Source organism: Cavia porcellus, unplaced genomic scaffold (assembly GCF_034190915.1).
Source record: "Cavia porcellus strain 051 isolate PalLab524CR breed Dunkin Hartley unplaced genomic scaffold, mCavPor4.1 scaffold_11, whole genome shotgun sequence".
Lineage (NCBI taxonomy): Eukaryota > Metazoa > Chordata > Mammalia > Rodentia > Caviidae > Cavia > Cavia porcellus.
The window spans coordinates 13,455,427-13,471,883 of NW_026947494.1; the positions used below are offsets into that span (position 1 = coordinate 13,455,427).

The following is a 16,457-nucleotide window of genomic DNA, read 5'->3' on the forward strand; positions in this document are numbered from 1 at the left end:
GGGCTGAAGGGAGAGAAGGAGAACGGGAGAAAAGAAGACCAGCGTATCTCATGGAGAGGTACAAATGCCCTGGGATGAACGTGATCTGCATGCACCAATAGCCAGGTGTGGTGGCTCATGCCTGTAGTCTCAGCACTCAGGAGGCTGAGGCAGGAGGATGGTTGCAAGTTTGAGACCAGTGTGGGCTACAAAGTGAGCTCGAGGCCAGCCTGAACTGCAGTCTCAAAAAGGAAAAAAAAAAAGTACCAATAAAACTCACAGAAATTAAGGGAAAAAAAGTCTTGTGCATTTCTGCAAGACTCAAGATTAGTCCAGTTTTGTCTCAGGTGAGGGACACACGCTTGGATTTGCGGCTCCAAGTGAGCCTGGCCCGGTCCTGAGCTGCGCCCTCAGCTGGGACCGCAGAGCCCCCGCTCTCCCCTCCCAGCACGACGGTCCTCACCACGCTGAACAAGACAGAACCGCCCCCTTCCCCAACTGTAATCATTTCTGCCTTTATTTTAAAAATGGGTTTTCTTGAAACTGAAAGTGCAACCTGTCATTCCCAAGAGAAGAAAACAAAACAGTAACTTACAATAACGTCTCTAAAGGACTGCTGGTCATTGATTGTCTTATCTTCTATACATCCAGATTGATTCAAGTAATGGTAGTTTTCCGGCACAGATAAATAAAATTCTTCTATAGAAAGAGAAAGAAGAAGGTAACATCAACATTCCGCTGGCCAGGACCAGGGGATTCAAAAGAGCTTACTCTATGATTTTATGGATTTTCTTTTCTGTTTTGAGACAGGATCTCACTGCATAGTTCAGGGTGGCCTTGAACTCACTATGTAGTTGAGGTTGGCCTTAAACTCATTGGAAACCCCCCTGTCTCAGCCTCCTGAGTGCTGGGATTAGAGGTGTGCACCACCATCCCCAGCTTTTTTAAAAGCTGTGTAGTCCAGGCTGGTCTTGAACTTACTCTGTAACTCAGGCTGGCCTCAAACTCACAGTGATCCTCCTGCCTCAGCCTCCTAAGTGCTGGGATTACAGGCATGTGACACCACACCCAGCAAAATGTACACTCAGCTGCACTTGGGAAGTCCACCTCTCACTCACCTCTCTCTCCGGGACCCAGCCCAGCCAGCAGTGCATAGAATATGTGATAATTCCTTTCCCCTGGATTCTGTCTTACTACTCGGTTCTGTGGAGATAAATCAAATTTGCACTTAGAGCTGTTTTCTCTGCTTAATTCCTACACAGTGATTATCACTGATAACTGCTACTTAGAACAAAGTGAGTCAAATCCCGTGTACTTACTTTTTCTAATAAATCTTCATGTGAAGATTCAAGTCAAGGAAGAAAACAGAGACCAACAGAAACAGCCTCTGACTCTCTGCGCTTACCCAGACGATCGGGGCTCTCTGCTGTGCTCAGCTTGAAATTTTCAGCGTCAAAAGACAAGCACATGAGCACAGACTGCTTCACCTTAACCCAACTCCAAACATCACTCTGCCCGCCAGGTACCAAGCCGTCTGGTGGGTTTCACACATCAGGCAGCTCCCGATGCCTGGTGACAGCTGTGGTCAGATGCCGTCTGAGTGTTCCCCAGGGTCCTGGTACAGGAGGTGCTAGGGGCCGGAGCCTTAGGAGAGGGCACCCCTGGGAAATGTCCGGTCAGTCTTGGGCTCTGCCTTCACAGGCGATTCATGTTGGTCTTATGGCTGCCTCAATTCTCTCCACAACGGGTTACTATACATTGGGGTCCACTGGCTGCTCGCTTTCTCTTGCTGTCTTGACAAGCGACCTCTCCCAGGGCATCATGCAGCCACAAGGCCCACACTGTACATTTCAGCCTCAGAAACTGGGAGCCAAAATAAACTCTTTACTATTAATAGCTGTTATTTTTGCATTTTTTGAGAGAGGATCATGCTATGTAGTCCAGGCTGGCCTTGAACTCACTACGTAGCTCAGGTTGATCCTGAACTCAAAGCCATCCTCCTGCCTCAGCCTCCTAAGTGCTGGAATTACAGGTGTGCATCACCACCACAGTCATTTGTATCTTTTTATGGAAAACCTCTTTCCTTTATAAAGTTCTCAGAATTAGGGATCCTGTTACAGCCACAGAAAATGGACTAACAAACTGATGAACACAATTGGAGAGCCATTCAAAATGGTTCTTCCTCTCATAGAATAATTAACACATTAAGCACAGTAACATTAAAGCAATAACAAGGCAGAACCGGGGTAAGAAATGTTTTGTACAATTTCTGGGTCCTTGAGATAAATGAGTGCAGACATTACGCACAGAAACAACAAAGCAGGATACAATCTACAATCTTCCCTCCCTGGATATTTCCCTTCTGACAGATGTGCAGCTGAACGAACTTCCCGAAGCGGCTGGAGTTGTTGTTGTACACGGTTTTGGCGTTGCCGAAGGCCTCCATGATGGGACTGCAGAAGAGGTGAGGAGGCAGAGAGGATTCGTCAGGGCAGAGCTAAAAACAGGGCGCCTCTCACAGCCGGCCAAACAGACCAAGGGAACAGAAGTCCACAGCCAAAGGACCTAGGGTGACGCTGTCCGTGTTCCCACAGCCGGGTCTTCCCAGCGCGCTACCCGGGGCTCATCCTGCGAGTCCACAGTGGACAAGAGGACGAATCCACCACGCGTGGGTTAGCAAACGATATCACAGAGCTAGGGGACCTCAACAGCTTACGTCTTCCTGAGTCAGCTGCAGCAGACACGCACCCCAGGAGTGCATGGAAAACCCCACTCAGACCCTAGGAGCTGGAGACTTCCATCCTGGGAATTTACCCACTCACTGTGATGATTCATTGAACCCCTTCGGGGTTTTCCCCACTGTGCGGTGGATTCGACCAGCCTGGGGACTGGCATGCTGCTTCCTCTGCAAAGGACCAGGTGGCAAATGTACAGGCTTTGTACAGGCTCTGTGCCCCTGATACAGTGCCTTAGCTCTGCCATTGCTGCACAAACGCAGCCAGAAATAACCCATATGGGCAGGGCTGGATTCCAAGAAAACTACAAAGAAGCCTAAGGAGGGAGACTGAGAAAGGCTGCAGACGCACTGCCGCTGGGTTGCACGGCTGTGTGGGCGGCCTTACTGCTCTATGAGCTTCCCCCTGAAAAATCGGCTAATGAGGGGCTGGGGATTTAGCTCAGCGGCATAAGCACCTGCCTTGCAAGCAGGCAGTGAGTTCCATCCCTGATACCAATAAAAACAAAAACAAAAAAGACCAAAACAAAAAATAAAAAAAAAAAACAAACAAAAGAACAAAACGGCTAAAGCTACATTTCACCACCACCACAACAACAAAAAAAAGTGCTTAAAAAAAAAAATAAAACCTGAAAAAAAAAAAATCAGCCTGAAACCAGGCTGCAGGCCAAGGGCATCAGGTTGCAGTTTACCAACTCCTGAGCAACGCTAAGTTAGCAGAATCTGTAAGGTTTCTCCAAGGCCTTTTTTGCTGCTGTTAATAGGGCTGCTGCAGGGGCCCGGTCACAATCCATAACACACCTGCGATCTTCCCTTTCCCTCCCCTCCCTTGGTCTCTTAGGCTCTAAACTCTTGCAAGCAAGAGTTGCAGCTGGATACCAGGCCACTGCTTAGCTTAAGTGACAATACAGATGACACCTGGCTACGCGGCCTTCTCTGCTGTCACAGCGGAGAATGCAGGAAAGCCACTGAGCTCACCCCAAGCCCTCCGCCCCCTGCTGGACACTGGACAGAGCTCGCTCTCGCTCTCACATGGCACTGGGTGCTCAGCAGCATTCCTGCTGCTAACCGGGCATCGAAGCCCTGCTGAGCATTACTGTCCCCCATAAACCCCCACATTAGCACCCCGGGTCCTTCAGAAACAAAGGAAGCTGGAGTCGAACCTCAGAGCGGAAGGAGGTTGAGACTGTCCCTCCCGCCCACCATCCAGGCGCCACCTCAGACTGGCTCAGGACGAAGGGCCGGGGCACTTTCAAGTGGAAGGAGCTGCCGCTGAGGCGCCGTGCATGCCCTGAGACAGTTCCTTAAGGAATTGTGAGGGTGATGCCAAGCAAAAGAGGAAGCAGGCTCACACCCACTCCTGACTCCCGCGTACCACTGCGAGGGTGAATTCCCTCCGCAAGGTTGGAGCGAAACAGTGAACAAAAGACACACCTGCTTTCAAGAATGGCCTGCTCCACGCAGGACATCTTCGCCTTCAGGGACAGCTCCAGCGCCTGCTGGCTGATGGCCGACAGGAACTTGAGGATCAGCTTGGTGCTTTCGGTTTTCCCTGCCCCGCTTTCACCGCTGAAAGACAAAAGGCAGAAGCGTGTGTGTCTAAGTATGGAGACTGTTTAAGGCCCTCGGAGGCCTCAAGAGAAAATGCATGGAAAGGAGGACACGGTGAGATGCATACTGCAAAACAGCTGGGTGACAGGGCAGCAGGCGCCCCATCCTGCAGGGCACCCCACTTCTGGTCTGCACAGCCCAGCTCTTCCTAAGTGGAGGTCAGAAGATGGGTCGTGTTTCATAGCAGGGAAGCTGTGCGACAGTGAAGGCCTTCCTCTGGCTCACTGATGCACCCCGATTCCCCAGTGCACCTGGCTGGTGGCAGGCGCTTGCTACATATTGGCTAAATGAATGAGCACATTAACAGTGTCTTTCTGGAGAGCTGAAAGCAGATAAATGCACATAAAATGAAACCATTCATCAACCCCAGAGAGGAGGAAATAACCCTGCAGGTGTGCAAATGACTGGCCCGTAACCACTCAATTCCCGTGCAGGCCTGAATGCCAGGTTGGACTGGCTCCAGTTCCTCAAAGGCTGCAGGTTAGTGACAATTAAAAAGAAGTGGACACAGCAGTCCAGATCCAGCCAGAGCAGGGCCAGTGTGAGGAGGGAGGTGTGGGGGTGCCTGAGAAAATGGCACAGGGGCAGGCGTCAGGCAAGGAGAAGGGAGCACTGAGCTGTGACAGACAGGGACAGGTCAGCTGGCCAGGCTGCACTGGGGTGACAGAGAAGGCCAGGCAAAGACTGATCTATCCAGGTAGCCTTGAAAAGCAGAGCCCCAGGGGGGACCTGCTCAGGACCAGGGCCCCTGGGGAGACAAGCTGCTCGCAGGCAGGAAGCCACCGAGTCCTGGACGCAGACCAAAGGACTGAGGAAGAACACAGAATGGGCATGAGATGCGGAAGGAGGGGCCCGATTCTCTTGTACAGGCTCCGTGCTGGGGCTGTGTGGAGGCCAGGAGCAGCGGGAAGCCAGAGCCAGGGACAGGAAGCCGAAGACTGAGCAGCGTGCAGGCAGATGAACACCAGCGTGGGAGCAGGCTGCTCACTGCTCGGTGCGGGGGGTTCGGGGAAGAGGCCCTTGGAATTCTTGGAGGATACATGATGGGGCGCCAAGATTGGATGTTATCAGGAGGCAGGAAGGTGCTGCAAATGCCATGAGCGATGTACAGGAGGGAATGATTCACAGAGGACTCCACAAGAGTCAGGGCGCCCCCTACACACACAAACACACACACATGCACGCACAGGTGTCAGAGGTGGGCTTGGGAAGATGCATGAGCCCGCCACAGCAACCTCATGTCGAGTGCTTCGGGGTACCAGTGAGGTTTGCATGCACAGGCAGAAGGGAAGAAATGGCCTGCTTCCTGCAGACATGGATGCCTGAGAATCCACATCCATCTCAGAGCCAAGGTCTACACTCGCTTGGGATTCTAAAGCGGAAGCCAGTATGTCAGAGAAGCCCAGCAGGTGTGGCTGAGCCCAGCACTTTGAGACCACCCAGCTCGGTGTCATCTGAGATAACGGAAGATCCATGGAAGCGAGGTCAGCTTCTGCTCGGGTTTCCTCAACCAGACACCAAAGCCTCATTCACACAGGGCACCTGCACAGCCATCGTGGCACGCAGGGCACCGGTGACAGGCAGGATGACAGGCAGGCAGGATGACAGGCATGCACAGGAGGTAACAGACACCGAGAGCACCGAGGAAGCCATTCTCCATACTCCCAGACACGTGTATCTTTGCAGCAGTCGTGGTGGCTGACTTTTTGAAAATGGAAGGGTCCGTTAGACTCAATGGGAAAGAAACTGTCAAGTATTCACCAAATTCACCTTCCTATAGTCAGGCGCACAGGAGTAGCCATCATGGCCCTCCTCATGGTTAGAACCGCCAGCCAGGGCAAGGGGCTGCGTGTGGCCAGGGGCACTGGGGTGTCACACAGCCCAGCAATGGCCATCTGTGCAGGGCATGTGCAATGACTGCATTACATGTCTTTACGAGGTACGATCAGAAAGCAGTGAAAGTGCCATCTGGGGGACAGGCGGAATCGTAAAACCATGCCAGGGTGTCCTGCTCCAGCCTACTCACCAGATCTGACCCTGCATGACTCCCGGATCTTCCCCAAATTCAAAATGACAGAGAAAGGGCAACACATTTTGAATCCATTCGGGAGCCTGGGCAGCCACGGGGATCTGGGGGCTTGTGCAGATGCAGGAGAAGGAAAGGCAGTGCGGGGCCCAGGAGAAGGTGAGGGCTGAGCAATGACCTGAACAGTGGCCAGCGACGCGGGGAGAAACCCAGGCTCTCCCAGGAATGAGCACATAGGACGTGTTTTAAGGATGATGCCAATGATTCAGGAAAAGCAGAGAGGTCAAAGAATCAGGCAGCAAGGCTCGGACAGTGCAGCATCTTCAGGAAAGCAGGGAGTGCTGCTCCGAGCACCCCTGGGGGAGGTACCTGCCTCAGCGGCCTGGCACTGGGCTGGTCAGGCTCCTAGCATTGCGTACTGGGCTGGAAGCGTCCCAGATCCTGGGCAGGTGGCAGCAAACTATGGCCCTCAAATCCTCAGTGCTGCCTGTTTTTTGCATTAACGTTGTTTGGGAGGATCCCCCTCTATCCCTTCACACGCTGCCTGTGAGCAGTCGAGCACCCTGAGATAAGAGCTTCAGAGCTGCAACAGGAGACCTCACCCACGTGCCTAAAATGTGCCTTCTCTGTCCCTCTCACTCCATGCTTTGTTGGCATCTGACACACAGGCATCCCCTTTCCCGTGAGTGCAATTCCTACAGTCCCAGAATCTGCACAAAACATAACTCAGACCACTTTTTGGCTTTTGAGAAGACTGGAAACTTCTCTCCTGCCTCAAGCATTAAGGCCAAAGGCCTCAGTGAGCTAATGACCCTGTTCCAGGAAGTCAGATTCTGCTACGCCAGAGATCAAGTTCAGAGCTAGTGTTGGTCGCTAAAACCTGAAGTCTGTTGCACAAATCACTCAGCTTCCCCAGGCCTCAGTTTCCCCAGAGACAGTGCCCGTGGAGCTCCCCTGAGGATTATCCACAAGCACGGCTGCTCCCTGGCTCCGCCCTCTCTGCCTGTCTCCCCCATCTGCCGCACTGCTGGGTTATCTCAGCCTGGACACATGCATCCTTCAGGCTCCAGAGCCATCATTTCTAGATATATTTCTAGAAACAGCAGAAGACCAAACACCCAATTATCATTCCAGAAGATAACAAGACACGCTTAAAACCAAATTGCTTCTTTCTGAAAACCCAAAACCTACAAAATGAGCATAGATCCTGAGCCAGAAGTCACGCTGAATTATTCAAATTACTCATCCTTTGACTGAGCGCAGCTGAACCAGGCTCCACCACAGGCTCACATGCTATCCTCGTGGCGGGGCTCACAGGCGAAAGGAGCCTCAGGCCTTGCACACCACGACACAAAAACCACCAAAGGCCACTGTTTTACACTGAGCTCCTGCACCAGACCCCAAGACCAGACCAAAGCCAAAAGGAGTCATTCATGCTAAACACTACAAAATTAAACAGAGGCTTATGGGAACAGAGAGATCCCAAAACAGACCCGTTTTTCTGAAAACAGGAGACTCTAGTCTGAATGTCATACAGAAGTCTCCTTCGCTTAAACCTTTACGAAAAGCAGCTATCAGTTAATTTTCTAAGGTTGCCTTTTCCCCCCCTTACAAAACCCTCTACCTTGCTGTTTTTCCGTGGGAATTCTCTTTCTGCTTTATAGAACAATGGTCGCTTTGATTCATACATTGTGAATAAAAGCCAATGTATTGGATTCATATGTGAATTTGTTGTAATTTTGTCCTTTGATCAACTTCATCTTAACATGTCTTACCCAGGAAAAGATCAAATTCAACTAAATCCCTGCCCTGCAGTATGAACAGCTAATGTCATGTTTAAATGTATTAGATCAACTCCAGAGTCAAGCGCTGACTTTATTAGATGAAAAAAAAAATAACAAAACATTCTCAGGTGAGTTTTACACGTACATCTTTGGATTTTTCCATATTTACACTTAAGGTGATGATAGCATGTATTTCCATTTAAATATGCACAAAAAAGTAAAACAAAGCTAGAGCCAAAGTCAGGAACACCTTGAAATGAGATCTAAGAAAGAGGGCAGCACCAGAAGCCTAGAGGCTCCAAAGAGTAGCTGGCGACCTCATTATCAAGCAGTGTACCGACAGTGACAGTCGAACACGAAACCATAAAGTTCTGGTTAGTTCCAAATTTCCCCATGTACTTAACTATTCATTTGGGGGGTCTGAGGATTGAGTGTTTTCTGATTTTAAAAGCACTAGGCAAAACCAAACCAAACCAAAATACCAGGCAAGAGAAAATGTTCGGGAAATGGTGAAACCCACTGTATCCACCAGGGGGCAGACGATACCAGGACTGGAAATGGGGTGACTGTACCCACCTAGCAATCTTAGACTCAATCTTCTCTCCATTCCTACAGCCTCCCCACTAGAAAATAAAAAACAAAAGCAAACACAGAACACCAATAACGTATCTTAGCGACACACGTGTTCCTAAAGTTCCCTTTCCTGTGTTAATTTAGATAAACACAGCCCTCCTTTCTACCTCGGCGTCACAGAATGGGGCTCTGTTTGGGGCCTGCGCCACACCCACCACCCCCTTAGTTTTAAATACCACAGTCTCTGGCCTGACAGTGCCAAACCCTTCCGCTGTGCTACACACCCATGCACACCCGCCCACACACAAGCACACTAATCTCATTTGATTCCTCACTTTCTTCCCCAAACTGTGCTGTCCAGCGAGGGATACACAGAAAGGCTCTCATTTTTCCTCTAAAGTAATAACCACAAGAAATTATCAACGGCAAGTATTTAGCTACCTACGTGTGGTCAACAATTCGATGGCCTTATGATTATGTTTTTTTTTCTGTTAATCTCATGACACTGTATTCTGCCTACTGAAATAATGACTTTTAATTCTAACTTCAACGGAAACTTATGAAAACCACCTAAAGCTACTCACAACTGGTGCTGCGAGTGAGTCAGAACTCAAGCTCTGTTATTGGGCCTGTGAGGTTTACAAGCCCTTTCTGTATGAAGCAGGCAGTTTCGCTTTGATCAGCTGCAAATTAGCGTGATCCCTGGCTGAACGCAGGACAGTACTCAGCTCGGGAGTTACTTGCATGCCCCACTTTAGTGGAGGCATTAGCTGGTGATGAGAAGCGGGAACATCTGCCTGCCCACACACTGCTGGAAGGAAAGGCTTTCCTTCTTCACATACGTGTCATTTTCATTTGTTAGAAAAATAAGGGACCACACAAGGAGGGCAGGGTGAGCAGTCCGTGCGGGGGCATCCCCGGGAGTCTCTCTCTGGAGACCCCTGTAGGCGTCCTGATGTCAGAGGCTGACCTTCTGCACCCTGTCCAGTCCCTCCAAAACGTCGGCTGTTACTCCATGGCCCGTGAGGACAGCAAGCCTGTCCCCTGTGTCTGTGGCAAAGCGGACTCTGCATCTCCCTCGCCTCCGTGGGATCAGGAGTGACTTCCCTGGTGGGAAAACCCGAGGGAGAGAAAGCAGGGGCCCAGCGGGGTGTGATCAGCAGCCCCTGGGAACTGGTTTCGCAGGACTGTGGCCACCCCATGACCTGGCCGCACCCAGAACCGCGGGCCTACCTACCTGCCTGCCTGTCTGCCTGCCTGTCTGTCTGTCTGTGTGCCTGTCTGCCTGTTTGATTCAGGGCAGCATCACTGGCAAGGTCGAGTGGCTGGACATCTAAAGATGACACCCAGCTCTCTACCTGTCTCCTATGTCTTTTTCCACTACTTTAGCGATCTGAGGGGCGTGAGGACCTTTCTATTATTCTCTCCCAAATCCAAACAGCCTCTTCCTCTTCATATAATAATCCTTTTCCCACAGCTCAGGACTACAAAGCCACGTCAAACACATCAAAATCTTCCCCACAGGCAGCCTCGCAAGACCATCACCTCTCAGGAGCAGCCACGCTCCACACGGGACAGGACAAATGCACGAAGGGTAAGCAAGTGACAGGAAGGCCACGTGTGGCTGCTCCATGGAAACCGTGAGGCAGGGGACAGACACCATGTCGGCTCTGGACACCGCCAGGGCAGGACTCTCACAGGAGCAGTGGCCAGAGATCTGTCAGGAGGTCACTGGGATATGAGTGATGAGGTCCACATGAGTGAGTTCATAATAAAAATCAAAGTACACATCACATGGGGTGCTGGGTTCATCTACATTGTGTAGTTTCCTTAGTGTGAGATGCTGACATTATACACATTGCACATAATATATAAAATACTGTACATAATATATAAAATATATGCAATATACATAAAAGATAGTTAAGATAGTTATAGTACTAATTTCTCTTACTTCATTGAAAAGAAAGATTTGAACTTCCAGGGAAACATGGCGGATAGATAACAGCAGCTACAGAGGCTCTCTGAGATAGCCAGTTTAGAATCCAGGAATGGTGTGGTATGAGGAGTCCTAAGCAGGGGGAGATATACCCTGCTGACCCAGGAACCAACTAAGCTGAGAGAAAACAACTGGAAATGCAATCCCGGTGCTACGACTGGAACAGCTAAAGTCTCAGTGCTGAAGCTGGAACCTGCACCTTTGAAAACCGCAGCTTGAATTTCCTGCCACTGCTGCTGCATCTGAATCGGCACAGCAAGGATAGAGATGTGAAAGCTCTGAGAGCAGGAATCAGCGAACCGAATTGAGAGCAGAGCTGGTGGGGAGCCTTGCATTGAGCTGCGGTGACTGAGAGGAATGGGGACCTTTTCATAGACTAGGAGGCTCCAACAGAGGACATTCTGGGACCAGGCAGACTAGCTGGAACAGGACGCTGCAGTGACTTCAGTCACATATTCCCCTCTCAAATAGGATTGGTGGGGAGTGCTTGGCCTGGGTGATGCCATGGACTAAGACCCAGCAGGCTAGCCCAAACCAGGTCCCTGTGCCTGGCAGTGCACTCTAATGCAGTGAAGCCTTCAGCAGGTTGACTGGCCTGGAGGGGTGGGCCCAGCATAGGCTGCCCAGGTCTGTGTCTCCCTAGTACACTGCAGTGGGTGGGAACACCTAGCTGGCACGATTCAAACAAACTGTAACCAACAAAGAAAGAAACTGGGTCTCCTACATACGCTTGTATGGAAGGAACAAAAAGTATGGGAAGAGGAAGCAACAAGAAAGGGTCCTCAATCCCCAATCCTGAGAACACTGATCCAGGAAAGGTAAATGCAAAGGAGAATGAGGATAGAAAACATGCAATATCAGACACAGCACCAATAGACATAAAGCAATATCTCTGGAGCCTCGTAGACGAGTTCAAAAGCGAAGTATTTAACTAAGTAAAGCAAGATATAAGTAGAACAGTTAAAGAAATGCTAAGCACCTCCCAAGAAAAAACAGATGGTGGAATGGAAGAACAGAAAAAAAGGGGAGAATTGTTTGGTGGAGAAAATAGAGAAAACATAAAATACATGAAGCAGGTTCAAAGAGATTACCAGGAAACTAAAAACTATTGAAAGCTGGCATAACAGTTTGAAAGAAACTAAGGATAGATTATCTGAACTGGAGGACAGATTTGTAATATGGGAGCATGAAAGCAAAAACTTCTGAAAAATAACAAGGAAACAAGCAGTAACAATACAAAGGCTAGAAGATGATAAGAGGATCTATACTTAAGAATTAAGAATGTAAAGGAAGAAGCAGGGATACAAACAAATGAACTGCAAAGGCTAGTCACAGAAATAATCAAGGAGAACTTCCCTAATATGGGAAAAGGTAAAGATACTCAGATGTATGAGGCATACAGGACCCCAGCCACCTACAACCCAAACAGAGCTACACCCAGGCATATAATAATCAAAATTCCAGAAATCCAATATAAGAACAGAATATTAAAAGCTGTCAGAGACAAGAAACACATCACTTACAAAGGGCACACCCATCAGAATTATAGCAGACTTCTTGGCACAAGCCATCAAATCATAAAGAGTGTGGGGGGGAAATAATTCAAGCTTTGAAAGATAATAACCTCCAGCCAAGATTGATATATCCTGCACAACTGTTCCTAGAAATTGATGGAAAAACAAGGTGCTTCCAGGATAAAGAGGAACTAGGGGAATTTGCAACCACCTATTCAACTCTACAGAGAATACTGTGGGACATTCTAAAAGAGAAAAATACCAAGATTCCAGAAACAGTGTCAGAGAGGCCACAATGAATGGAGCAGAAAGCAAAATAAAGAGGACAAACTGACAACTAATGACAGAAAAACAGCTCAACAGAAATGAGGCAGAGAAGCTTGGATGGTATGAACAGCTATTTTGGAGAAAACAAGACATCATAATAGCTAGTGCTGATTTAATATCATCCTATTTTGAAGTCCCATCAAGCTTTTGTCCTTCTGTTTCCATCAGTCTTAATAGGCTGTATCTTATTGGATTTTATTATATGTGATAATATAAACAAAACTTTTATAGACAAGGAGATAATAGAGAAACCATTGTTCATTTTCTGTTAGTTGGTTCTAAATACCCTGTAATACTGTCATTCTCTTGAATGGTTTTACATTGTCTTGATATGTTTGATGCTATAGGATACGATGTTATACTCCAAGATTTCTAGGAAAGAGACACTATGGTAACTACTTTTATGTCGGGATATCTTGTGGTGAAACACTATTTTGCTTAAATGGTTATGTTCTGACCTGTGCTGTTGTGTTGTTATGTCCTCTTTACCTCAATCTCCTTTTTTTATTATTTTATTTGTATCTTTTTAATTAAGGGAAAAAGTAAATAAAAAATATCAGGAGATATTATAGTAATCCACTTTGATTTCCTATTAAGTTGATTTGAAACCCTGTATTGTTCTTACCATCTTGTTTTGACTGATTTTCCCCTATTCTGTTTTGCTTGATAGTATCAAGTTTGAGAGTATAAGCAACCCACTGTGAAAACAATAAGATTCACTATGATGCCCATTCTGGTTTGACTATTATCTTCTTTTGAAGTCCTGTAATGTCTCCAATGTTTTGGTTTTACTGGTTTTGTTCTTTACTGTTTTGTTCAATTTTATTATAACTGATGACACAGGCAACTCTTTTTAAGATAGCAAGAGGCATTATGGTAACCATTGTCGATCACCTTATATTCTGTTTTTACATCATGTACTATGTCCATCCTTTTGATTTGACTGACTCTGTTTTGTTATGTCACATTTGGTTTTATTCTCTTCAAAAAAAAAAAGTAATAAGAACTGTGGGAGTAATAAAACCCAAAATGTGTAACTGTCATTGTACAAAAGAGAGGAAAAGAAAGTGCTCTAAAGGATATAACTGCATGTATATTTAAGCGTATTAGGTAGATAACCATATTACTGAGTTTTTGTTGGATCATTGAACAGAACTGTTTGCAGTCTCACTGTTTGAATGTCCACTTTATATGCTTTAATTTTGTAACCTGAACAACTATTTCTAAGATGACAATATGTAATCTATTAACTAGTGATTTCCTACTGTTTATTTTTTTTGAAATTCTGTATAACTTGTACCCTTTTTCCATTTTTTTTCCTTAAATAAAAAAGGTTTGTGTCATTACTGTTTGCATGACTAAATGCAGATATCTTGTACTCTGAGTAATTTAAAGATAACAATATGAAATGCATTAACCATTGTTACTCCTAATTATCTTTTTTTTTGGTACTGGGGATTGAGCTCACAACCTCACACTTGCCAGGCAGGCACTTGTGCCACTAAGCTAAATCCCCAGCTCCCTCTAATTATCTAATTATCATGTTTTGAATTTTTTTTTTCTCTTTAAAATAAAAAATAAACAATACATGATGTTAGGGACTGAACTCAGGACATTATATTAGGCAAGAGCTCTTCCACTGAGGCAGGAAACTTCTAAAAAATATTCTACTGCTTTTTAGAAAGTTACTGACAAAGGTTTTAATGGTGGGATTCCTAGTTTTTTGTTTTGTTTTGTTTTAAAGAGTTAGGCTTAGGGCTGGAGATTTAGCTTAGTGGCATAAGCGCCTGTTTGGCAAGCATGAGGTTGTGAGTTTGATCCGTGGTACCAGGAAAAAAAGTAAGAAAAAAAAAAAAGTTAGGCTTAGCTAAGATGAATAAACCAAGTTCCTTTGCCACTATCAGAAAAAAAGTAACTGAAACAAACATGACTTGGTACCACTTTTCTGTCCTTAATTTTAACCCTCTTTTGTTAAAAAAGTTTTTTGTCTTTTTGAGACAGTGTCTCTCTATGCAGTTCAGGCTGGCCTTGAGCTCACTTTGTAGCCCAGGCTTTTGTTAATTTTAGAGTAAACTTTAGAAGCATTCAATGAATAACATAACTTAAATTTGGGGAACTTGATCTTAAGTAATTGTATCACATTACATTACAAAAAGAAGGGAGAGAAGAAAGCAGCCCTGGTCCTGACAACACTGCAGAATACAGGAACCCTTTTCCATTTGAAAGAGTCAGGCAACAGGAAGATGACGCCTCCTCGCCACTGACACACACTAGAGGAAAAAGCAAAGGCAAACTGGGGCGCCATGAGGACAGATCGAGGCAGGCACCCGTCCTCCGTGGCCACAGCCCCTCCCCGCACGGGAAGCCTGGCACCCGGCTGCGCCTCTGCCCGCTCACCTGATGAGCACACACTGGTTGTCCTGTCGCTTCCACAGGCAGCGGTAGCACTCGTTGGCCACAGCAAAGATGTGCGGCGGGAGCTCGCCCAGGTGGCACCTGCGGTAGCGCTCCACGGCGGCGCCCTCGTACAGGCCGGCGATGGGCTGGTAGGGGTTCACCGAGGCCAGGATGGAGCCGATGTAGGTCTGCAAGCACAGGACGGGGGACAGGGGCAGTGTTAGGTGGGCACTGAAGCCGGGGGTCACCTTCCTGCCATGCTGCACGCTCAGCAGAGCCTGATGGTGCAGGTCAGCAAGACCTACATAGAGGTGCATGTGGTGGCGAGCTGTCCTCGCTGTCCAGCACCTCTGGGTGCAGAGTCCTCCTGTCCTGCACGAATGAAAGGAGCCATCTCAGAGGGGCTTGTGGGAAAAGGGAAACGGGAAAAAACTAGGGAGCCTAGCCCCAAGTCCCCGTCCAGGCTGATCTCTCAATCCTAATTCCTTCCCGGGCACGAAGACCTGTGCCACTTTGGCCATTATCAAACAGCGGGAAAAAAAAGTGACAAAGAGGATTGGTAGTGCCACCTGGGGCCCGGGACAGGAAAGAAGACTTGCTGTTCTGTGAATGCCACCTCTGCCTGGAGATTTGGGGAAGCCCAGGTGGTCAGCAGTTATGGACACATGACAATGGGAATGCACTGAATGTTGCGGAATGGTGGCTTCCAGACAGAACGGCAAATGTCACGCTATGACATCAGCTAGGTCTGCTTCTGGTGGCTGTGCCCTTTGGGAAGTGCCAGAGATCAGGGGACAATCTTGTCTCTTGGGGCAATACTCAGGCCAGAAAATGTAGCAAAAGCCTGTGTCCAGTGACACAGAAGCTACCAAGTTTCCTAGACTCAATGCCTGGGTGCTGGAGGCCAGCAGCTCTGGAGCCCACTTCTGCGACGTGATCTGGGGGACTGTTCCTCCACCAAGCGTCCAGATCCAGACTCAGAACAGGTGAATCCACAGAAATGGAAAGGCTGGGGTTTTAAGGGAGGACAGGAATAAGGCCGGGTCCAGGCTTTCCATTCAGGGTGCTGAAAATAGCTGGGAGCTAGATAAAGGCGTTGGTTACACAGCATCGTAAAAGTATGAAGTGCCACCGGTTTGAACACTTTACAGTGATTAATTTTATGCTAAGCAAATTTCACCTCCATTAGTGAAACGAAAGTGATTTTACAAGTTCGGCCCTTTGGAAACTCCAGCTGTGGAGAATGCCCACCTTTTCTGTCACAGAACCATAAGGAAGACTCAGCCAAAAAGAAAGACAGAAGGGGAAGGAAAGCCTGCTACTCCGGCACCCCCTTCCACACTGATTCTCAGGAGAGGTGACGCTGAGGCGGTGTGTGCCCGGTGTCCCCGTCTATTGTGTCTGGTAGGATCTTTTTTTTTTTTTTTTTTTTTTAATATTGATACCGGGGATCAAACTCATGACTGCCTGCTTGCAAGGCAGGCGCTTATGCCACTGAACTAAATCCCCAGCC

At 47.8% G+C, this 16,457-nt stretch overlaps 1 protein-coding gene across 3 annotated transcripts in view; it reads right to left on the minus strand.

The window, feature by feature from the left end:
- Positions 1-16,457, minus strand: part of Myo10 (myosin X) — a 187,998-nt gene that overhangs the window by 84,070 nt on the left and 87,471 nt on the right. For 2 of the 3 annotated variants that reach the window (XM_063257998.1, XM_063257997.1), the window contains exons 1-2: positions 1,098-1,182; positions 575-678 (exon numbers count right to left, since the gene is read on the minus strand). Coding sequence is in view for 1 of the 3 variants with exons in the window: in XM_003466728.4 (XP_003466776.4) it covers positions 575-678; positions 1,098-1,182; positions 1,299-1,312; positions 2,308-2,432; positions 4,148-4,282; positions 14,945-15,132 (651 nt within the window). In the remaining 2 variants the exon portion in view is untranslated. Of the gene's footprint in view, positions 1-574; positions 679-1,097; positions 1,183-1,298; positions 1,313-2,307; positions 2,433-4,147; positions 4,283-14,944; positions 15,133-16,457 lie in introns of those variants that run through there. The other variant, XM_003466728.4, reaches the window with a different exon arrangement.